Source organism: Orbicella faveolata, unplaced genomic scaffold, assembly GCF_042242905.1.
Source record: "Orbicella faveolata isolate gen_17 unplaced genomic scaffold, um_ofav_v1 contig_35, whole genome shotgun sequence".
Lineage (NCBI taxonomy): Eukaryota > Metazoa > Cnidaria > Anthozoa > Scleractinia > Merulinidae > Orbicella > Orbicella faveolata.
Genome location: NW_028301564.1, coordinates 3,007,188 through 3,029,977, shown reverse-complemented (window position 1 = coordinate 3,029,977; position 22,790 = coordinate 3,007,188). Strand labels below are relative to the sequence as shown.

General features: G+C 38.3%; 1 protein-coding gene across 2 annotated transcripts; it reads right to left on the bottom strand.

Moving 5' to 3' along the window:
* Positions 1–285: 285 nt before the first annotated feature.
* LOC110068901 (voltage-gated inwardly rectifying potassium channel KCNH6-like) lies at positions 286–16,872 on the bottom strand. 2 transcript variants are annotated; one of them, XM_089273221.1, is made up of 7 exons: positions 16,641–16,872; positions 7,065–7,487; positions 5,782–6,160; positions 4,541–4,740; positions 2,970–3,222; positions 1,965–2,173; positions 286–1,676 (listed from the first exon to the last, which is right to left on the bottom strand). In XM_089273221.1, the coding sequence occupies exons 1-7, from the start codon at positions 16,668–16,670 to the stop codon at positions 1,209–1,211; spliced, it is 1,962 nt and encodes a 653-aa protein (XP_089129347.1). In that variant the 5' UTR covers positions 16,671–16,872; the 3' UTR covers positions 286–1,208. The 2 variants fall into 2 exon arrangements, with proteins under 2 accessions (XP_089129347.1, XP_089129346.1); XM_089273220.1 differs by lacking the exon at positions 16,641–16,872 and adding an exon at positions 10,605–11,909.
* Between the last annotated feature and the right edge of the window lie 5,918 nt (positions 16,873–22,790).

Here is a 22,790-nt window from a genome sequence, read left to right as displayed (position 1 = left end):
TCTCCGTCACATCTTCGGGGACAATGGATGAAAGTAGGCGGGAAAAAGGATTATTTTGCTGCAGAGGTTAAAAAAATTTTATGCTGGCCTCCGTCGTAAAGTAGAAGCTTTCAAGACCGTATATTTGAAACAAATATTTTAAAACAAACACAACTATAGGCTGACCGTAAAATTTCAGTGGTGGCGGGTATATGTAGAAAATCACGCTTATTAATTGGACCGGAAGGGTTGCTGAAAACCGGGCGTGGTCCTTATCTGCCCAAGGCTCAAAACAATAAGCATCACTTTTGTTTAAAACGTATGAAACCAGTTTATTCATTTATTCACGTGACAAAGGATAACAAATGAGCTTTATGATATAACACACTTGAATAAATAAATAGAAATAACAATTCTTACTTAACTGGTTTGAAAAATTGGATGAAATTCGCTCTGTTAGACAAGTGTCAATATCGCAACTTCAACACGATTTTAAAATCAAAAACTGAAGCTGAAAAGCGTAGTTGCTATGAATTAATCACGGTGGATTTCTTCACCTTACGTCAGCAGTTCAAGAACTGTTTAAGTTCTCCACTTTAGAAGTTGCATGTTGTTCATATCATTATACAATTGTTATAATTATATTAACGTTTTGATGTTAGAGTGTAAAGTTTTAGAACCGGCACAAAGAACTGGTTCATTTTGTGCATACATGCATTACTGAGTAGTTTGACAAAGTCAATAGATCTTTAATGTTAGCGGGAAGTTACGTTTCTGAAATTATGCATAGCACTTTAAGTACTTTCCAGTATAAACAGGACGAATTTTTCAAAAATGTTTTATACAAAGTCATCAAAATAAACAAACAATAATTTTCCCGGTCAATTTGTCAGATGCAAAGTTGAATATCCCGTAGGCCCTAACGAAATGCGTTCCACAAAGCGAGAAGTACCTTTTGCCAATGACTCTGTACTTTGCTCATTTGTTTAATTCACGCATTGCTTTTTTTTTCAAAAAAAATTGAAATTGTCACAGTGCAATCAATTACTGTCACTAAATTGTCAGCTTTTCAAGCTTTATATTCCGGAAAACCACCAAGTTTCCACTATTTACAGCATGGCATGACAGTTGTCATCTCGATATAATTTAGGCGTGTTGTTGAACCTATGAAAGTCACGTGAACAAAAACACGTGATCAACCGATAAATTGTGTCAAAAGTAATACGTTGTCAGACATTTGTATTTCTGAGTTCAGGAGCGGAGCCACTACTTTTACTTCGTAAATGACGCAGAATTGTCTCAAATTTTTCTGTTAAGCGTTCCTCCATGGCTACCAGTCGTGCTTCTATGTTATCTAGCCGTTTCTCGAGAACTTTCAATTCTGTCCCGTTCGTGCAAGGACCCTGATCACAAGTCAAATGCGTGTGTAACGAAGGAAGAGTGGAATGGATCGACGGCATAAGCGTATGGATTCTTGGCTCGCTTCCACTCGCAGACGGTCGGCCGGCACGTGAGTGTAAATCAATGGCAGAGGCAGCGTTCTGATCCTGTGGTAGTCGCCCATTAATAATAAATGTTGGTGAACCTGACCGTTCGAGTTTGTCGACTCCTTGACGTGAAGAGAATGTTGATCGGGCGTTAGATAATTTTCGAGAGCCCGGGTGAATTTCTTCTGGAAATAAGACAATTTCGTCTTCCTGTGCAGAAAATACAGAGCAACTTAATTTATTTACTTCCAGAAGAAACAAAATACAGGTTAAATTTATAGACACTAGCAAACAAAGTAGCCACACAGTAGCGGTTGTTTGCATGGTAGACCTTGGAAACAATCTACCTTAAAAAAGAAGAAAAAATCTTGAGGGGTACACCTCACTTGGTTTGACTATAAAAGAGTAAGAGACTTCCTTCAAAACACTTATGGTAGCATTTGTTGATTAGTATGAAACCACGTGGTACGAGTAGCAGTTGGCGTTATGTTTCCGTACCTCCACTTCGTGTCCCAGATTATATGCCAGCTCCAAATGAGTGATGAACTCCTCACGAAAGGAGGAGTAAGCCTTCAGTACCGCAACTAACTCGCTCCAGGCCACTGAATGGATCTCAACATGAGTTTGAACGCGGAGACTGGCGTTAGCTTTAGGAATGTACATACTCTGTACTGTGCTGTAATCGCAACTGATGACATCACCCTTACCTGTCAATCAAGTAGAAGAATGTTTTGACTGAGTGCAAAGAAGCACTGATTGATGCATCGTAAATATTGACAATAAGAAAGCATGATCTACAAATTACCGTCGCTGACAAACGCGAATAACACATTAAACCAATTAGTGTCAACCAAACTAAGTGCAGGTGGTCTTAATAAACGTCCTAAAAGCCTACAACTGGCGCCAAGCGCGGGAAAATATGCAGCCGTACTAAATCACGGGAAAATAAAGGCCTGATGCGAAGCGCGGGAAAAAATTGTAGTCGGTACTATAAAACCGCGGGAAAATATATACCTGGTGGCTAGCGCGGGAAAACATGTAACTCATGTCAAACGTGGGAAACAGAACAAAACCTAGTAACCAATGGTTTAATTCCACTTTTGATCAGTTTAAATAAACCGGAATCAAACTTGTTTGTCTTAATTGTCACAAATATATTTGCACACGTGCAAATTGCGACGTTTTCTCGGGTATTTCCTTCCCTTGTAGTTTTTCTGCATTTGTTGTTGTTGTTCTTGTGTTTTCCCTTCACACTCGGATACAGAGAGGAAGAGAGCGAGACTTGACTAACAACACAGTTATAGTCACGTCATGCTCAGTGTTATAGTCACGTCATGCTCACTGTTACAGTCACGTCATGCTCATTGTTATAGTCACGTCATGCTCACTGTTATAGTCACGTCACGCTACAGAAACCAGAATAAGCTCAGGAGGAGTAAAAAGTAAGCTCTGGTCCAAGCAAGGTGCCGAGGAATAAAATCAAAGAAAACTTTGAACACCAACCTAATGTTAGCATGGTCTCGTCAAATTTGACAACTTCGATATTTCCTTTCGCTATGAAGTAAAGACGTTTGACCTCGTCTCCCTGTTTAATGATGAAGTGACCAGGAAGATAATGTCGAATCTTAAACCGCAACGCAAGTGCTCGTAAACAGCCCTCGCTAGCAGTTTTAAACGCTAAGCACTCTGTGAATAAATTTTTGTGCAAATAAAGGCAGACATCAGCTTGAAGAGACTCGGGAAAACGTTTGAGGACCTAAAGACAAGAAATGAGCTGTCAATAATAAAGATATTTTAACATGGAGCCCACGTCACATACGTGGTTTTCAGGGTGGCCCTGCATTCCTTAAAAAGCTAAATTTACAAGCTCAAAAACGTTAGCTATTCTACATTTACAAAGTTAAAGTTTAAAATGTATAAATTATAAGATAAAATTAAGCGATACTCTTAAGGAGTCCTCTAAAAATTAGAATGTTTGAACTGTTAAATCTGGTAAAGTGTTCCAATCATTAATGGCATGGTAAACAAGACGGTTCTGGCCCCAGGAGCGACGTGATTTGTAACAAGACACTCCTGGTGATATCAGCGTGTTCTCTAGAACAGTATTCACTTTGCAAAATCACTGCCCAGGGGCGGAGGACACTTCCATATAATATGATTGGGTGTTCGTCGGAAGTTTCCAAAAAAAACCCTAAATGGTAGCAAAATCTCGTTTTGTGGGCGTGGTGCCAATTCAACATTACCCCTTAGAGGTACAAATCCTGAAACAACACATTAACTGACACTATGACAATATTTTTTAAAATAGCGATAAAGACGATACATTGACTACCTTCTACCTGTAAAGATTTTTGAAAACGTTGTCATAAATCTATATCCTATTTAAGTGGCTAATTTCTAATGGAACATTTTAGAAGATGAGTCGTTATGAATGAGGCAGATAAAATTCAGTTGACTGACAAATAATTCCTGTTTCATTTTTTGGCTCAATATCCTAAGAGGTACCGCGCGCGATAACTCTCGCGGAGGTCATTTTCTATTTTAACACCCCAAGGGGTAGCACAACACGAATGTTAACCCCGACGAGCACCCCCGTCACTTTTATATGAGAGTTCACCCGGCAATAAATAGTATTCCCCCAACGGCGTAACTAGCATCAAGTAATTGCGTTACGAGACTTTGTCACAACTTCCTAGATTAACAGAATTGTAACTGTAATGCATTCTTTTATCCTGGTATAAAGAATACAAAATTTTGATCTGTTCCAGACTCAAAACTCTAGTCAATATATGTGCCTTGAAACTTAAAAATGTATGTGAATGAAACCATAATACGTGACCATTCAAACGAAAGCTATTGAGCAGTACTTTCATGTGGTACCGTTTATTATGATTTGCAAAAACCCTTGTGTGTGACCATTCAAATGAAAGTTATTAAGCAGCACTTTCAGGCGGTACAGTTCATTATAATGCACGAGGTTAGCCATATATTAACTATTAATTCATATTTCTCAAAAAGCGAAGTTCCTAGTCTACGAAAGTATGTCAATTCGCTCGCCACTGGTGCACACATACCGTTTCCATGTCAACGCCCTTCGTATAAGCCCATTCGTGTCTGAAATACTCGTCCAGCTCCTCTTTAGTGGACTTCGGTATTTTGTAAAATTTAACAAAGTCCTCGATAACTCTCAAATCTCGGTGAAATCGAGAAGTACGAGAATATAGCCTTTGAATGATAGCAGTCAAATTTCCAAATATGGAGGCGTACATCAGAGCTACGGAAAAAAGATGAATTTTCCTCAGTCTAGCAGCATAAGGGTTATAAATAGGATGTAAAGAGTGATTCGCATTAATTTCCTTTGGTTTTGCATCTCTACACGTTTGTTTAATTCACTCACGCCACTTTTTCATGCCAATGAGAAGTTAAATCAAAACCAATCGTGAGTGGCTCGTACTCGTTGACTAGTTCGTTGGATTGTCCATGTCCTTTGTGATTGGCTAAGAGTGATAGCTTTGGTTTGGTTTAATACGACACTCAGTTAAAACCGCTCTAATGTATGTTACCCAATAACATAATGTGTTAAGAAGACAGTTCCGAAGTGGCGTGACACGCGAATAGCGCGCGCGCGCACGGAAACACTTTGAATTTAAGGTGGCTCAAACAAACGGTAAAAAACACATTTGTTTGGACTAAAGCCCAAAATTTTAACAGAGATGATAGCAAAACGCTATTGCATGTAATAAGTTTGAAAAGACTGGGTGTGAAAGCGAATGCAAAAACAGCATTCAAAACATAACACTTGCGCGCGCAACACCATATTTAATTACCCTATGGAGACACCTTAAGTTACGCGTACGAAACATTTTGAATTTAAGTTACGCGTACGTTAGTTGCGCTTACGAATTTAAGTTGCGTGGACGTTTATCGGCAGAGTTTTAGACAGTTTCCAGTGCGCAGTTGTTGTGCCTTTTAGAGAGTTTTGTGCCGTTTAGAGTTTACCGTTTTACAGATTTTGACGTGTTTTAGTCGAGCACCGGTTCCGTTTACCGCTCACGAACATAATGCAATAACACAATAAATCACCTCGGTAACGGAAGAGATTTTTTTAATTTCAAGGTGAACGAACAGAGTGACTTGTTTGTGTCACTATAGTCAACAGGTTTTTATAAATTCATAAAACATAAGAGTTCCCATAAAGACAGGTAGTTGACTATAATAATCTGCTTTTCAACACGAGGGCTTTTCAACACGAGGCCGTTCGTTCTACGACAAGTTCCATGGCAAACTATTACACGAACATGAAAAAGAGACTTACCTCCAATTATCATGACACAAACTGAAAAGATTTTCTCTGCGTCAGTGTTTGGGGAGACATTTCCAAATCCAACGCTCGTGAGACTACTCAAAGTGAAGTAGAGAGCCGTAATGTATCGAGTTTGAATGTCTGGACCTGTAGAGTTGTTATTAAGGTTCAAGTTTTTCTTCAGCTCTTGTATCCAGCCAAACTCATTTCTATTCTCTGAATTACCAATCCCGTGCCAGATACACGCCAGCCAATGAGCGATTAGAGTGAAAAGACCTGTCAGTAAGATGACCACCGCTGTCCCGTACTCTGAGTAGCGGTCCAATTTTCGCGCCACTCGCACCAGGCGCAGCAGCCGCGCGCTCTTCAGAAGTCCAAACAAGGTTGTCGCCTAGTTCAAAACAAAATAGATTTCTTCTATTAAACACTTACAAAAGAAATGAAAAATCTATCAAAAATGTCTGCTTTTATTCAACCCACGTGATACTTTCAATTTCTTATATCAAAGGGAAGATTTTGTCGTTAACTGGACAGGAACTCCAAATCAGTAGTTCAGAAAAGAACAAGTAGAATAGAACAAGTTTGTGTGGGGAAGCATATCAACTACAGTTTGTTTTAGAAACTCCAGACCAAAGTTTGTCAAAATTATATTTTGCTACGTTACTGCAATAACCCAATATCTTTTCCACATTACAATGTCATAGATCCGACGATTTGAGAGAAACTATGTCCCATGCCATAAGATTCCTTGCAACTGTTTCTCTCATTTTTCCTTGTTACCCCAAACTTTTTCCCTCGGCAATAAAATTCCAGTTACCCATCGAAATGAACAGAGTAATTCAGGGAGTCTAGATTGCAGAGCCAAAAAGGCTTTCCAGTCCAGTTCCTCGGAATTACTTACGGGTCTTTATGTTAAAACTACTCGAGGGTTTTCGAGCCATTGTGCCGAAGGTAATGTTTGCAATTTACGGCGTTTTCACTAATACCCATCAGAGACGCGACAAAAAAAAGCAGGACGTGATTTTTTTTTCTAATCTGAAGTGTGTACAATGGTAACAGGCCGACGTAGCAACGTTCTAGTGTTCGGGCTGTGATGTGAGTGGACAATAATTATCGGAACCCGTCCGGTATATCAACGAAGATTTACCGACTTACGAGTCAGTAGTGGGGTTTATCATTCTAAAATACAAAGTGTTAAACTTAAGTTGTCAAATGTATAAATATCACTGGATATTTTTTACTCGTTTCCAGCGTTATTTGTACTTCACTGAGAGATCTTCATTTGAACAACTTACCGAGTCAACCCGCGGTGTGATCATAGACTCAAAAGGTATGGCTGCAACGAAGTCCACCACAAACCACGTCTTCAAATAATGCAGCGCAATTTGCTTAGGGCTACTTATCACCTCATCGGTGTTCGGCTTGATAAAAGTCGTCCTAAAATTTATTATAATGTCCACAATAAACATGAGGTCTACCCAGAGATTGAAGACAAGTAGCGGAGTAACTTTAATGAAATTCCACCCAATTGAGCCCTCGTGCTCGTCCTGCAGCGGCATTATAAACGCCACTGAGAAAGGAATCTCGATGGCTGTGAATATGACCAACACAAGCACGATCCAGTCCCACACGGCTTTGAAGAGAGAGTCATGTCGGATGGTACAGGCATGCAGCGGCGCATTGGGCCGAGGATTTGAGCTTGAGCTGAGAGACATCACCTATGAAAGAAACAAAAATGAACGTTACTATTGTAGGTTATGTTAGAATTGTAAGTAGAACAAGAAGTAGAATTAGTGTTATAACACTAATAAGGCATGGTACGGTGTGCCAAATAACACATGGTATCGTGAACTTGAAAATAAAGTTGGCATTGTATGTAGTATTGTAAGTAATGTTGTTGTTTTATGTAGTGCCAGTACTATAAGTATATTTGTCATTGTAATTAATAATAGTATTGAAAAAAAAAACCTATAGAGGAACAAAAAGAAAATGAATGAAAAGGTTACTACAACCTATCTCCAGAGTGTTCATCCCTGGATTTTAACACATGTAATTGACATTCTAGAATTCAATATCATTATAATGTTACCAACCGTAAATATCTTAAACACGACTAAGACTCCCGAGAGCACCAATAACTAGAATAAGCCAATCAGAAAGCTATACTTCAGGTCCAATATCCAGCCAAGTATTCGAAAAGGTAAGTTTCTGCAGGTCTTTGTCAATCACAAAGTCGTGCAATAAGTGTTTTCTTTGCCGAGCTTGTTCCAGACCGTACCTGGCGAATATCGGTCTAAGGTATCGGTCTAAAAGGTAAGGTACTTTCCGTATGGACCTCGCTGCTGGATACGTCCAGTCAAGAGCTCAAAGACCCAGGATCAAGATATTTTTCTCCAACGGCCCTCTCGCCTGGTTAGTAAGGTGTATATTTACCTCTCTTCGGTTAGTTCTTTCCACATTGGTATTCTAAATCGCTTTCCCAATATTTATAGTTTTCTTGTGTCGCTTCGTGGCCAGAACATGCTAGATATCATATCATCCGGACAAAACAATGTAGATTGCATACTGTCTTCCTGTACATCCCTTGAGCTTTTAATTGTTCTCGAGTTATCTGAACCGAAAGGCGTGCAATTATTATATCTAGGGGAATTTGCCTGCACGTACGCTTACGAAGTTCATCAACAAAAAGCTGAACTGTGAACCCTTTCACACAAAACGTCGATTTTCAAATTGACCGACGAAAGTTTTAAGATTTTGCAAAAGCACGAAATTACAACAACTTTTAAATACTAAATGGCTTCACATTGGGGCCTCGACCGTAAAATGAATGACGCGAATTTAATTTAGGTTCCGTGACTATAGGAGTGCATTTAAGGCTTTTACAAATAAAACTATTTTTACTTGACATTAAATTGAGTGTTTTGTGCTTTCACTTATTCTGAAGCAAAAGCGAAGTCGAGTTGCTTCTGTGAAAAAAAAAAAAAAAAACAGAGTGGCTACGGAACTTGTCAGGATGTTAAACGACCCATAAACTTGAAAAACTGCGTTGTTGCGATCATTCTTTATGTTAATTCTAATTTGTTTTCGCCTAAAAATTGCTTGAGTTTTACCATGCCGGGTCCGGCTTTTTGTAACCAAATATCTTTTAAGGCCTTTGACTTCCTGTATTTAACTCATTAAAAGACAATTTGATTCTTATTTTTAGAAGCAACCTGAGTTTTTACGCTTTTTCGTCAAAGAAGAAAACAAACATTAGCATTTTTCGATCTCGAAACTTCGTCGACTCTGTTTTGGAAGTCAGACAGTCCCTAAAGCTTCGAAAAATTTAAAAATATATATAATTGCTTCTGAAAAATAACGAGGAAATTTAAATAAGTTTAAAAGGCGCTTATGAAATTAGTGGCGCCGTTTTCCAAGAACTTGAGATGAGAAAGTATCTTTTTCACAACCACAAATACGAGTTTTGGCAAAATAATATCTCAAACACGTCCATATCAATGTTTATCCTTGTTTCTGTTCACTAGTCGCTTCTGTAGCTGAGGAAAATGCAAATTCCTTATGACGATAAATGCAGCTGACATTTTAAAAACATCAAGTGTGTTCACCTGCGTCTTTGAAATGGCTTCTTTATGGCCCGACATCAGAATAAACTAGACCAATTCGTCAACACACGACACACAGAACGCGTTCAGCGAAATAACCTCCTAAAATCAAAATAATTCCCGCCAAGACATGCGCCACAGGTTTTTTTCCATTGCTTGCGATGCACCAACATTTACAATGAAACTCTAAACGCCAAATCAGCTAAAACTGATCAATTGCGGGATATATTACAGGAAGATCGGAGATTGAACGCGCTCAATAATCCATATTGTTTTAATAGAAATTCTACTCTGATAGTTTCAAATATACCCTGGCGGTTACCGAAAATAAAAAACTTGCGCTTGATAAAATCAGTAGTATAAGAATATCTTATCATCCTAGACAACACAAAACCAGAAAGAAAACCTTGTATTCAAACTAGGTAATTCAAAGAGAATATCTCTTGCGACCTGGTAGATAATTATTTATTTACTTTGAGTCATGAAATAACACCAGGAAATCTAACAACTTTCCTTCGGAAAAAAAGAGTGATTCTTATTCCGAAGTTGGGTAAATATTTCATGTATGCACTCCCTGGCAAAGAAAATAGTTTATATTTTAGTATTAATGTAAGGTTGCGAGTACATAAACTTTCCGCCCCTACCGCTTCAACAAGCACCGAGTTTATTAAACGATGTCTTAAAATATTCATAGCTTACTTTTCAAACAAGAAATGTAATAATAAAATCCAGCTAAGAAAATAACGTTCAGCGCCTTTAAACGAAAATTTCCTTAAGATATATTGCTTCAGGGATCGACAAAGGGGCTTTGTTTAGCAAAATACAGGAGGAAAGCCTTTCAAGTCAAAACAACGAAGTTTCAAAATGGAAATGCGGTAAAATGCGCGCACTGCGTGGTACCCCAGGAATGTAAAGAGATCATAAAAATTCCTTACAAAGCAAATATATCTCTGTCAAGAGACTAATGAAATGCCGAGAAAGAAGTTTTTTTATAATGCTGCTCTGTTTATCGCTCAATCTGCATCTTAAAAATTAGCCCGATAGTCGGGATGAGTAACAATTCACTTCTGATTTCAAGCTTTATCCCAAACGTTCAAATTATTCACATTTCTGTGCCATGAATTTGAGACTTAACGTGAAAATTCAGTAAAATTCGTATACAGTAACGTGTAAAGTTCATTTTCTCAGGCTTGGCCTATACTTTGCGAGAACATGAAATAATAATTCACTTACCAGCCCTTTAATACCCAATTGCGGGGCGAACGATGCGTTCCGTAGACCTAACAGCCGGCGAGAGGCCGACATGTTTTCGGCCTCGGTTTGTAATTCACGATTTGATTTTGAGCTACGAATCGCTCGCCCGCTAGGAAGCCATTTTGCATTCGGAGTAACATATTATCTTTCAAACAAGTGGGTTGTCGAGTCTCGTCGCATTCATTTGTGACGTCACTGTGACACGAAATTCACTTCGCGCGCCGTTTTCCGTCAAAATCGCGTGCGAACACCTCGAGAAGGTTTGCATTTCCGCCGATACACAACAAAAAGATGGTAGCGCGAGATTTCAACCTTCGGATCGGCTCAAGTTATGAGAAATTTAATGTTTTGACTATTTGCGGTTTTTTTAAGGAGCTCACTACAGAAGCCGGAACTGAAAGACGAATTTGAAGCCCAGTGCTTTTCAGGTCGAGTTTTTAATTTATTGCCCGAGTTTGCGTTGGTACGCCGCTAATTTTTTTTTTTTGTTTTGCCATCGAAAACACAAGCCAAGAAGAATAAAAAAGCGGTTTAATGATGATTATCATCCGTCAATTTAGTCTCAAAATGCAAATGACTGCAAAAGGCAGGTGAATTTTAATTCGACTTGGTCAATTTGTTGTGGTCCAACCATTCTTCTTTGATGGCTCGATATCGCTTTGACAACACGTTAAATAATTGCTTAGTCAGTAATAGCTCCATTTCACAAAGTCTACGTGACTCATGATTGTAAACAATGGTAAATTTTGAAGTTACCTGTTCATTCATTTTACCGCCGAATACATAAGCGTCGCACAACACGGTTGTGACCGTACGTGTACATAGTAACATAAAAGTACTCTGCCCTCGATATATATGTTATGAGAAATTTAATGTTTTGACTATTTGCGGTTTTTTTTAAGGAGCTCACTACAGAAGCCGGAACTGAAAGACGAATTCGACTTGGTCAATTTGTTGTGGTCCAACCATTCTTCTTTGATGGCTCGATATCGCTTTGACAACACGTTAAATAATTGCTTAGTCAGTAATAGCTCCATTTCACAAAGTCTACGTGACTCATGATTGTAAACAATGGTAAATTTCGAAGTTACCTGTTCATTCATTTTATCGCCGAATACATAAGCGTCGCACAACACGGTTGTGACCGTACGTGTACATATATATGTTCTTTTACGAAAACGAAATTTTACCAAACTGTGAGGCTCTGGCTTAGCAAATATTTTTGTCCAGCAACACGTTTGATCCACCGGCTAAAATTCAAATATTTTATTTTCGTCAAGCGAAGTCCGTTGGATTATTTCACTGGTACATTTGGATATTTTCAGCCCACGTTTCGCTTCAGTCATGGTTATTCAGGACTAGCCAGACTTAGCATAAAAATGTTTAATCGTTTTGCCAGGGATTTAGCAGCCATCCGAGCTAGCTACACACTAAACGCGGCTTTTCAGTATCATATCAACATGGCGTAGATTAGAATATCAATAAGAATACGGTATTTACCCGATAAAAGCTCAGCCCTCAAATGGGCGCCGCTCATGACAGAAAAAGTATTTCAGCTCTAAAGTTGCGCTTAACTCCGACATGGAAAAAGAATACTGAGTTTTGGTTGTTCCTATGGTCTTAGGAAAAAGAGCTGTAACGATTTCGAAAAGGTCTTTAAACTTTTTTTAACCATCCCCTTAAATAAGCACAACATCGTAACATCGAAAAATTTAATAAGCGTTGCGACTTTTTTTTAAGCGAGTGCGATAACTCAAGCTAAGTTGCCATACCAGGTATAAAGCGATATGAAATAAATTTTGATCGAATAGAAATCGTCTGCTGCCATCATTCTAATGCCTTTAGCTTAATTGGAATCAAGAAACCAACATATACAAAATAATGATATATATAACAAAAACTTACAGCTTGTAACTTGTGTTTTGCTCTGACTGTTTTCGGTGCAATTCATTTCTTTTCCACTTTTCAGATGATCCACCTCTCGATTCTTCATTTTAACTCACTGTTCCTCTTGCGATGTTGTCTTCTGCACATGACTCTCAGTGATTTATTTTAGAGTTATCTTTGGACGCTTTACTATAATTATTTGTCCTTAATTTATATTTTAAAGCTTAATTCTGTTTTATATAGAGCTCTGTCACTTACAAATCAGTCATCTCATGAACGTACGACACTTACTGACTCCTAGCCTTTAATAAAAAAAAATAAATAAATAAATAAATAGATACCGTTAAGTGAGAAAATATTTGACGTTTATTCAAGTCTTTTAATTACGTCTTGACAGAGCTGTTGATAAATTTCCCGCCCCTCAGAGAGACGCGCTTGCAACAGGCCAACAGTGATCGGTCGGTTTTAGAAACCATCTCGCCACCCAGAGAAACGTGCGCGCAACAGGCCAACAGTGTTTGGTCGGTGTTTAGAAGACACTACAGTGTGTTAATTGAAAGAGCTTCATGATGTACAAGAGAGTAAATACAGAATGCCAGGACAGAATTTTAAAAAACTGTTGGGCTAGTCATAATAAATAATCACGTTTTCATTCTAATTAGGCTTACCAGCTGTAAATCCACTAACAATTTTAAAAATTCAGCCATTAAAAAGCTCTTTTCGCGAACGCATCTGTCACCATGTCATTTCAGGAGTCGAAATTAGGTACAGAAGACGAGCAATATAGATTGGACAAATCGCGCGACTATAACCAAGTTGTTTGTTATTTTATCCTTTAGATGTAAATGTTCTATAAGGCATGTTCTTGCGACCAAATTCTTTACCTCGGTATGTACACCAACATATAGTGAATCTTCCTTCCTTCCTTCATTCGTATTTCGCTCTTGTATTCGACCAACTTTCCATACTCTTGTTCCCTTACTAATTTATTTACAAAAGGGCGTATTCAGCGAAGTGTGAATATTCTTTACGAACAATAAATCATGCCTTTGACGGCCGGAAATGTTTCATTTAGAGCTCAGTGAAAAATTATATTCTGGTATGCAAGTGTTTTCACATCTACCCACGGAAACAGGGAAAAACTCGGCAAGGACCTAACAAAACAACATAGAAACTTTTCAACCAGCTGTCCACTTACGTAACGATGAGTTGGAAATCAGCAACTTCGTCTGCATACGTTGATAGCACAATAACGGTTAATATCAGTTCACAAAAGCAACCAGCGAAATGCAAGGCTTGTTTTTTTTGTTAACCGAGAAGTGCTTTTTGTCAGAAACATTTAAGGAGTCAATTTTGGAATTCAAACGACTTGGCTGAGATAGTTAAAAATTTATTTAACCATTAATCATCCTTATGTCGAATAATTTTGGAGTGAAGCCATATTGTGAGGAACCTGACGACTTTCAGTCACCATCCGTTAATAAAATGAACTTAATTACTGGTCCCGAGGAAAACACTTAACATTGTTTTCCCGAGAATCTCGATATGTTTTACACGAGAGAGCGGCCGAAATCGAACCTATGTTTTCCTCGACTTTTTCCCAGAGGAGCAGTAATTAAAGGGCTTTTGTTACATGGCTTTAGCTTAGTGTGAATTAATAAGGCAAAAATAATTTTTCCTATGTTAAAGCAACTACAAACCACTGATTAGTGGGAGAGTGGGCTGCGACATTTATATTTAGCCATTGTCATGTGGCCATAAATCAACCAATAAGAGAGCGCGTTATATTCACCTAAACCTCAGCAGCTATATAACGATGACAGTTAGCGAAATGACAAGGGTTTGTAAGTGCAAGTGGTGATCAAAATTTCAGTTATAAATTTTCGGGCATTACTCTGTTATCAGTTAAAATTTCAACCCATTTCTCAAATGTCAGTGAATTTCGCAGATTTTAGCTGTGTATTCAAACGCTTTACCGCTTAATTTTGATTAGCCGGAGCAATGGCGGACACATTTGTGGCGTGTTGAGAGTAACTCACTAACATCGGTTCATTAACATCAGTTAGCGTAAAAGAAATTGATGCGCAAACAAGTCGTATTAACGGTGTTGTTATCGACCGTTTGCATCGAGAATCATTTTGAGTTGGTATTATTTTTACTGTTTTGACTCTTGAAAAAACTGTAGCATTAATTAGGCGTGTCCTGTGATAGCTAGAATATTGTACAATATCCGGCTTTTTAACTAGTTTAAATTAATTCAGACAGGGTACGAGAAGGGCGGAGAAACCGGAATAAGCTCCCTTTATTTGCAGATTTTACCTTCACCATGAACAATGGCTGCTGTACTGACGTAGCTGGCTCCTAAATTGGGTTTCTAGCCCTGAATGAGTTATCGACGATTTTGTTTAGTACTTGACAATGCGAGGGCCTTTTCTCGATCGTTATCGGCTTAGTGACTGACATGTTACAATCTTGGACGGGCACTATCGCCCAAAGGTTGAGCGCTAAGGCCCAGTTCAGACGTCGTGCTTCTGCCGTGCCGAACTAAACTGCAATCAGGTTCGACTGTGACACGGCAGGAAAACAACTTTGATTCACACGTCGTGACAGAGTCGAACCAAATTCGGGATATACTGATGCCTCGTAACAATTCTCCTCCTAACTCCCCTGGGAGATATTTAGAGTGTTTTTCGATATATTTAGAAACTTTTTGTGACATTTAGGAGAATTTCCGCAATGAAATTTAGGTGATTTTACGTGACATTTGTGGAAAGGCCTACAAAGACATTTGACGGCAATAGTTTCAGAGCGTTTGACTTGTAAAGCTGAATACAAAGGTTGAGACAGCGACTGGAAGCACGTTTCCTCTGATTGGTTTAAAAAAATGGAAACAGTACACAAGCAAATATTAGCAATTTTAAACGCTCAACAAACGCAGACTTCGTAAAACCAAATTTACACAAGCGAGTCATTTCCGTCGAACGGTCAATTAATTTTGCCGGCACAATTCTAAGAAACAATCACCTCGGTGTAACTTAGTGATATTTTTGTAGCATGAGGTTTTCGTTCGCCTGTTACAATCGCACCATCGCAGTATTCTCTCACGATTGCATAATACCCTTTCAAGACTCTCATTTATTTCAGTCGAGAATGCGACAAAATTATTATCTTCTACACAGGTTTTAATTACAAACGATCTACCCGAAAAACATCTTGAAGTGGATATTTCACAGAAATCGCGTGGTGGCCAGCTTTTCAAACGAATACGATAATTTCCATGAAAATATTTACCCGGTCTTTTGTGGTCAATGATTTAAATTCAAGCCTTGTTTTCAAAATATTTCCCTTACAAAAGAAACAGATAAAGGTGTAGCTGGTTGCATCTCTCAAGACACCCGCAAATGCGCTAGAAAGTCTAATTTCGACACTAGCAGTTACCTTGATATTTAGACTCAAATGACGGGGAAAACAAAAAAGACGAAGGAGAAAATATTGTCTGTATACAAAGGAAAACAAAATTCGAGACAATTTGCTTTCTTTGTGTTTAATGTCCGGAGCATTCTCAAGCAAAATATCCCGCTAACTGGGTCTTTCAGACCATTCATTATAGCGTGGCATACAATAAAGCCTTTGCGAATAATTCGAAAAGATATTTGCATTTTCTTAAAAATTGACATGCAATGAAACATTTGAATATCGGCTTAATAACTGGCACATCGCCCGAAGAGCACATATTTCCTACAAAAGCAAACCCTAGCAAGGTTGATTTTAATTACATTTAATACTAAAAACAAACTTTAAGTTAAGAATTCAAGGATCTGCTAAACGGACGTAAAACGAGCTTTCAAAAAAGATTATTACTAAAGATACTCTAAATTTTAAAACCTGTTTGTAGTTTGCATAAAATTAGCTTATAATCGAAGAATAGATGATTTTATGAGTTGTGCCGAAAGAAAATCCCCAAGACCCAGGAAAATATACAGTTGCTAAAATTTAACAATAATAATAGATGACTTAACAAACGATGGACCATTCGAATTGAGTTAAAACTCGGTTGAAAGAAGGGGGTGCAAGTTACAATGGTAACGGTGTTAAGTTAAGACTTAAATAGAACAGAAACATCCTAACCTCGACTTGGACCAGTTTCCATCGCGCCATGTCACTCCAGGTAAGTCGTTTTGCTTTACATGAGAATTCTTTTCTTTTTCTGATGAGAAAACTGGAGTTTCTTACGAAGAGTTACTTTGCTTAACTTCAAAGGCAACGCGGACCTAAGGCGGTTTCGAGTTTTGAATTTGAAAGATCACAATTCGTTGTGACAGGGACGGCAACGGCCATCTGTTTGGGTTCTTGTTTTTCACCACCCAATCAGAAGGCTAGGTGGTTGAGACAGATGTTTACAACGTAATTAGAGTCATAGGTAAATACTTGGAATGCAAACTGTTCGTCACATTTCAATAAACTAAGCTTTTCATTTTGAGAGGAATTTTGGCTGAGTAATTTTCCCGCTTGGCTAGCTTTTGATACGCATATAAATTCAGTCTAAAGCTCGAAGGTGGCATGAGCTTGTTTTCATTTAATATTTTTGTTCTTCTCTTTTGAAACACACACACGGTTTGAAATAACAGAATTAAACTTTATGGCTCCGACCGATTACAGATAAATGGCTAATACAAGTGAGACTCGTTGTATAAACATATCACAAGTTTTTCTGTTATACCTTTAATGTTTGTGTTCTGACCGAAACAGAAAGACACGAATTAACTTGCAATAAATTGACATTTTCGCATGATAACCACAAAGTTTTAAAGAGCCTCGGCTAATTAAAACGAAAAACACCGCTTAATGAAACCTTCTCGAAGAAATAGGTTGAAAATGTGTTACGTAGATTAAAATAACGATTCACACTGCTCTACAGGTACTGCGCAAGTACTGGCTTAACAGAAACAAAAGGGTGTTTACACGCGCGATAAGTGTATTGAAACACACCCAGGTATATCTACTTAGTCAGGAACGTTTTGCTTTTCCTGTCTCAATATCCTTTAATTTCGCAGAGTTTAAAATTGGCGAAATCACTCAAAGTTCGCCGTAAAATTTTCCGCGGTAAAATTTTCGCAATTTACCTTAATCAATATTGCCTATGCGACACCTCGAAAAATAAAGGGAATCACAAAGCTCTTTACAATTTACCATCATCACTTACACAATATTTGCGTTCTATGAGAGAACTTACAATTTCGGGAACCTTTAAGGAGGCCCCATCATCGAAAATAAACGCAACTGCACGTCTTTATCGCGGAAAGAGAATAATTTATTTCACCACTAAACGAGAGATTATGGTCGAAAAATGTTTAATGTGCCTGAAATAATGTACAAATTAGACTAATTAAGAAATATTGATTATTATTGCTGACGGGCAGGCGATGAGTATCACTTTTCAATAGGTTTTTTTAGTATAGCAGATTCTGTCTTATAAATTCAGCTAGGACTAAACTCGAAAAAGAGCCCAATTTGACTACACTGTGTTTTACGCCCAGTGGTCACTCTTTGACCGTGATATGACAACACGAAATATCAAATTGCGTGCAAGAATTCTGATCGGGCAAAATTTGATAAGGGCTAGTTAATTTTCTCTGGGGCCAAGTATTAGCCTAAAATGTCAGCCATCTGAGGACAGGAGATGACTGATTCAAGCCCCGTCCACAGTACGCCGGGGGAATTTGAAAACGGAGTGTTCACTCTGAAAACGCATCAAATGTTTTCATCCACACTACGCCGGAGGAATTTAAAAACGCAACAATCACCGGTCATTTTGGATTTGTGTTTGAGGAAAACTCGGTCAGGAAAATGTCGTCGTTTCCGAAAAGCCCCGTTTTTAAAATGTTTTCTTTCCACACCAAAACGCAAAGCCGGCGTTTTCAAATTCCTCCGGTCTGAAAAGCGTTTTCGAAAAGTTCCGTTTTCACGGATTAGTGTGGACGGTAGGCCTAACCATAGAAACAAAGCTGCATTTTCAAATTTCTCCGGCGTAGTGTGGACATTTCAGGCTACGCCAAGGATAGGTATATCAAAGCATCAGATGTAACGGCAGTAACTCGTAGCTCCCTTTGTTAAGAAATTTCCCAAACAAACGGCGCTCGTTGTAAACATTTTACGGCCGTGTTTGCATAATTTGCTTATACTCACCCTCATGTATATGAGCTCGAGCAAACTAAATTAAACCAACCTTAACAAAACAAACCCAGGTGACTTTAGAAGAGATAAGGTGTAAACAACATTTTTCCGTTTTAGAAACGGCAAATGCACGAATCATAAAACAACTTTAATCTTAAAATACATTCCTGATTCATTGCCTTTTTGCCGCGATGGAAGGCTTTGAGGCGTTTACAGTGTTTTGTCAAAACGAGCTAGCGACTAAAAAGCATCGGACAAAGGTGCAAAGGACCAGAGGAAACTTAACCTCACACGTGAAACAGGCATTGGGCACTAAAATGTCTATTTGAAACGTAAACTAAACCAAATTACTATTCAGAAATTCTGTGTTCCCTCCCGTCGACCTGAAAACTTGAAACTGTTAACCGATCCTGCCCAGTTTCTCTAGGGAGCGGGAAGAAGAGAGGGCGTGGGAACGAGGTAGTACTTTTTAAGGGCTTCCAAGATTCTATTGTACCAAGAGATCATAATCTCTTGATTGTACTGTGTTCCTAATAGACCTAATAGATTGGTAATAGGTTGGTAACCTGCGCTAGACTTGTATTCCATGCAGCCACACTTAGCAGCACTTTTAGACTGTTCATTATATGAAGACCGCAGTTAAAGTACCGGCCAAATGTGCCATTGGGTTTTAAAAAGACTTATACCTTACGATAGGTGCGAAGTATTCATCTTTGAACAGATTGGGGTACGTAATTTTACGAAACTGCACCAACCTATATACCATTGTAAAGCTAGTATTGAATCAACTGAAAATGATGTGCAGTTGTTTTTTACTAGCGAAATTTACCAGCTGAATAGCTTTTAATATTGTTATCAGCTCTTCGATCAACCGCAAACGAGGCGAGGGGGGCATTCTGCGTTGCGAAAAATGATATGTTTCCCTGTAGCCTCGTTCGAGTGCCTTGTTAACAAAAGGATTTATATCAACGGTAGTCTCCTCCGCAGCCGTTTTTTGGGATGTCACGGAGCGTTGCGTGACATCCCAAAAAACGGCTGCGGAGGAGAGACTATATCAACGGAGGCTCAACTGATTTGGGTCAAGTAAGAACTCTCGTAAGGTCTCACATGAATGGCTTGATACTCTTTGAGAGAACAATAGAACAAACAACAGGACCAATGACCCTACCTCAAAACAATTTGCACTAACAGCCGCTACAACAGCAAAACTGAAAAGCAGCTAAAGAGAGCTTCTACACTTCTTATAGCTTTTCAACCGGGAAACCTCACAGTTGTCTCATTTTTAACCTGCTTTTTATCCTAATGGAAAGAGATTTTTGCTGCGCAATGATTATATACTAGGGGCGACATTTAATTAGCACAAGGTATACGAGATACATTAGATGTGTATATGATAGATCTGCCGTTAAGATTATTTATCGTTTCCCATCACTTGTTTTGTTTTGTTTTGTTTTTGTTTTTTGTGTTTGTTTCTCGCCTGATATACCGGACGATAAATCAAGATAACAACTTAGAGCTCCCCAGATTTGATGGAAACTGCCAGTACTATAAAATAAAGATTTCAATCTCACAATATTGCTAATTATCTGTAATAACTCACTTGACCCTCGGTAGACACATTGTTCTCTAAAACTTGTCATTATTTCACTTTTCTCACGAGTGATGATTCCTTTCTTTTAAAAAATTAAGAAGAGGAGGATTTAGAAAAGACCGAATTACATTAAGTTTCTACTGTGTTGTAAGGCTAATGCAAGGCAGCAGGGTCGTGTGTTTAAATAATACAACAAGCAAAGTTGTTGTTGTTGTTGTTGTATTTTTTTGTTTTTTTGGTTTAAAAGCCAATTTTGATTAAAAATAGATTCCACTTGACCTTACGCTGAAACAATTTTAGAGAACGTACCAACTAATTTTTAAGGTGGTCTGCTTTGAGATAGTGTTGATATACTGTTATACGTAGAGTAAATTTTAATTTTATGTTCTCAGACATTTGGGGACATAGGTTTCTGCGGTCTATTTTGAATTGAAAACCAATTTTGAATATGAATCTCCTAAAGAAGCGACTATAAGAGTAACATTTTATTTTTTGTTCGCCGCAGACATTTCCGGTTGGTAGTCTTGAATTGAAAACTAGTTTTGAAACTAAATCTTATTAGGAAACAAGTCTATATTTCTTATCAAAAATCACTCAAATTACTCTCTCCTTGTTTAAGGTTAAAGTAACAATAACGTTCCTAAAACCACAGTGAGTGGATACGATATAAATCTAAGAATTAAGTATGCGAACATTTTTGTAAAACTCAGTTCTAAACTGATAATTCAGCTACAGGATCAGTGTACATACTTTACCAGTTATTCAGGTTTTCATCAGTCGATTCAAATATCTTTTCTGCTTTACTCACAAGACGCACCTAAAAAGCCAAGAAATATAAGAGTATCAAAATATATAAATTAGTTAATATAAATATTCCACACTGCAAAAACAGAGACGACACATGTTATGGAAGGTGAATCAAAGAGTGTTTTCTTCTCTGTTAAAATTTTATGAACTTCCTCGAAAGAATTACAAAACGCGAATTCTGGACGCAAAATAAAAATTTCCGCATTCATAAACCCCCGAGAAGTTTACGTCAACAATTGAGAAATAACCAGCATGCAGTAACCGATTGAGAATTTGAGAAAACACTGTCATACTTGTCTGGTAAGTGGAGAACACAACGAATAGATTTGATCTTCTCGGTGTTCAGCCGCGCCTGTAATGCAGCATACAGACACGTTTTCGACACTTTCTACATTCATTACTACCTTGCTTAAATGCTAGATAAAAGTTCTAAAAATAAAAGCGCATTGTAAAGAGAATTCAATACCAGATTGGGTGTCGGCAAAAGCGGCTTCCTAAAACCACTGCTATCAAGGTTTTTGTGGTTGTCTACATCGTTCTAGTGTTAGGTCATCTTATATTGTTCGTACGACCATGGCGGTTTTATTTGTTTCTGACAAAGTTCAATGCTTGTGGCGATGGAAAAATAAACTACCGTGATGACGAAAAAGCTTTTGTGACAGTTAGACCAGCTGCTGTGATATGTCCCGAGTAACTGTGTTAATGACCTCCTTGTTAAACATGCAATCACAGTTGTAAGACACGTTTCAAGTTTTACCACACAAATAATGTCTTAAAATTCAAGCTAGTGTGATGGAGCTGGTCATATCACGAGCAGAAGAGAGTTCTTGTACGCATATACGGCTGCTTTGAGAAAGGTTGTGCTACAAAAGGGAATACCCATGCACGTTAATGTCGAAGATATTATGGATAATTGTGGTTTATGGTTGTTTGACTGGAGTTGACCGAGATGTTTCAGCGTGATAGAATGAACTGGGCGGGGGGGGGGGGGGGTTTCTCCCTTATATGGGCTATACAAGTATGTGCGGCCGCAAAGGGTATGGATTTTTTTGGCCGTTTTGGTCAGAAATAGGGTATCGATTTTGGCTAGTTTGGTCTGAAACAGGGTATGGTTTTTCCTCTCGAGTCTTGAATTGGGTATGGTCTTTATAGAAGAAGCTATCATACCTAAAAAAGAAAAGCATAAAAAAAAAGAAACTAACTTTAAAATTGGTCTGAACTAGGGAACTAATTTTAAGGCAGGTCTAAAACAGGGTATTGGTTGTCTTAAATAGGGCATTTAATATTTGGTCAGGACATAAATAGGGTAGGGAAAATCTCAGATTTTGGGCTTAAATAGGGTAAGGGTTTCAGGAAGCGGGCCATACACCCCCACCCAATTTTTCTGTGAGTACCTCCCGGGAGAAGGAAACAGCACAAACACATGCATTGGTGCTTCCATTTTTCTTGTTGCTGAAACACTGTGAACCTCAACCAATCAATAACGATACACTAAACCAAAATAAGAATCGGTATTGTCGCGAACGCCTTGACGCTTTTGTGGAACAACTTTATTTTGTCGAAACAGCTGTATACATATATTTTTATGTTCTGTTTTACGCACTTTCGTTTGCAGGTTGTTAAAAATTAAATGCCTTTGTTATTAAAAGCTTTCCAAGGGCTGGCAAAAGGGTCATTAGAACATGCAGTGTGGAGAAAACCTGAGC

Excerpts from the sequence above, each read along its gene's own strand:
- LOC110068901 (XM_089273220.1), bottom strand. The coding sequence starts at position 10,676 with ATGTCGGCCTCTCGCCGGCTGTTAGGTCTACGGAACGCATCGTTCGCC. Across the intron at positions 7,488-10,604 it reads AATTGGGTATTAAAGGGCTG|GTGATGTCTCTCAGCTCAAG; the intron begins GTAAGTGAATTA and ends TTTCTTTCATAG. Across the intron at positions 3,223-4,540 it reads AGGGCGTTGACATGGAAACG|GTCCTCAAACGTTTTCCCGA; the intron begins GTATGTGTGCAC and ends TCTTGTCTTTAG.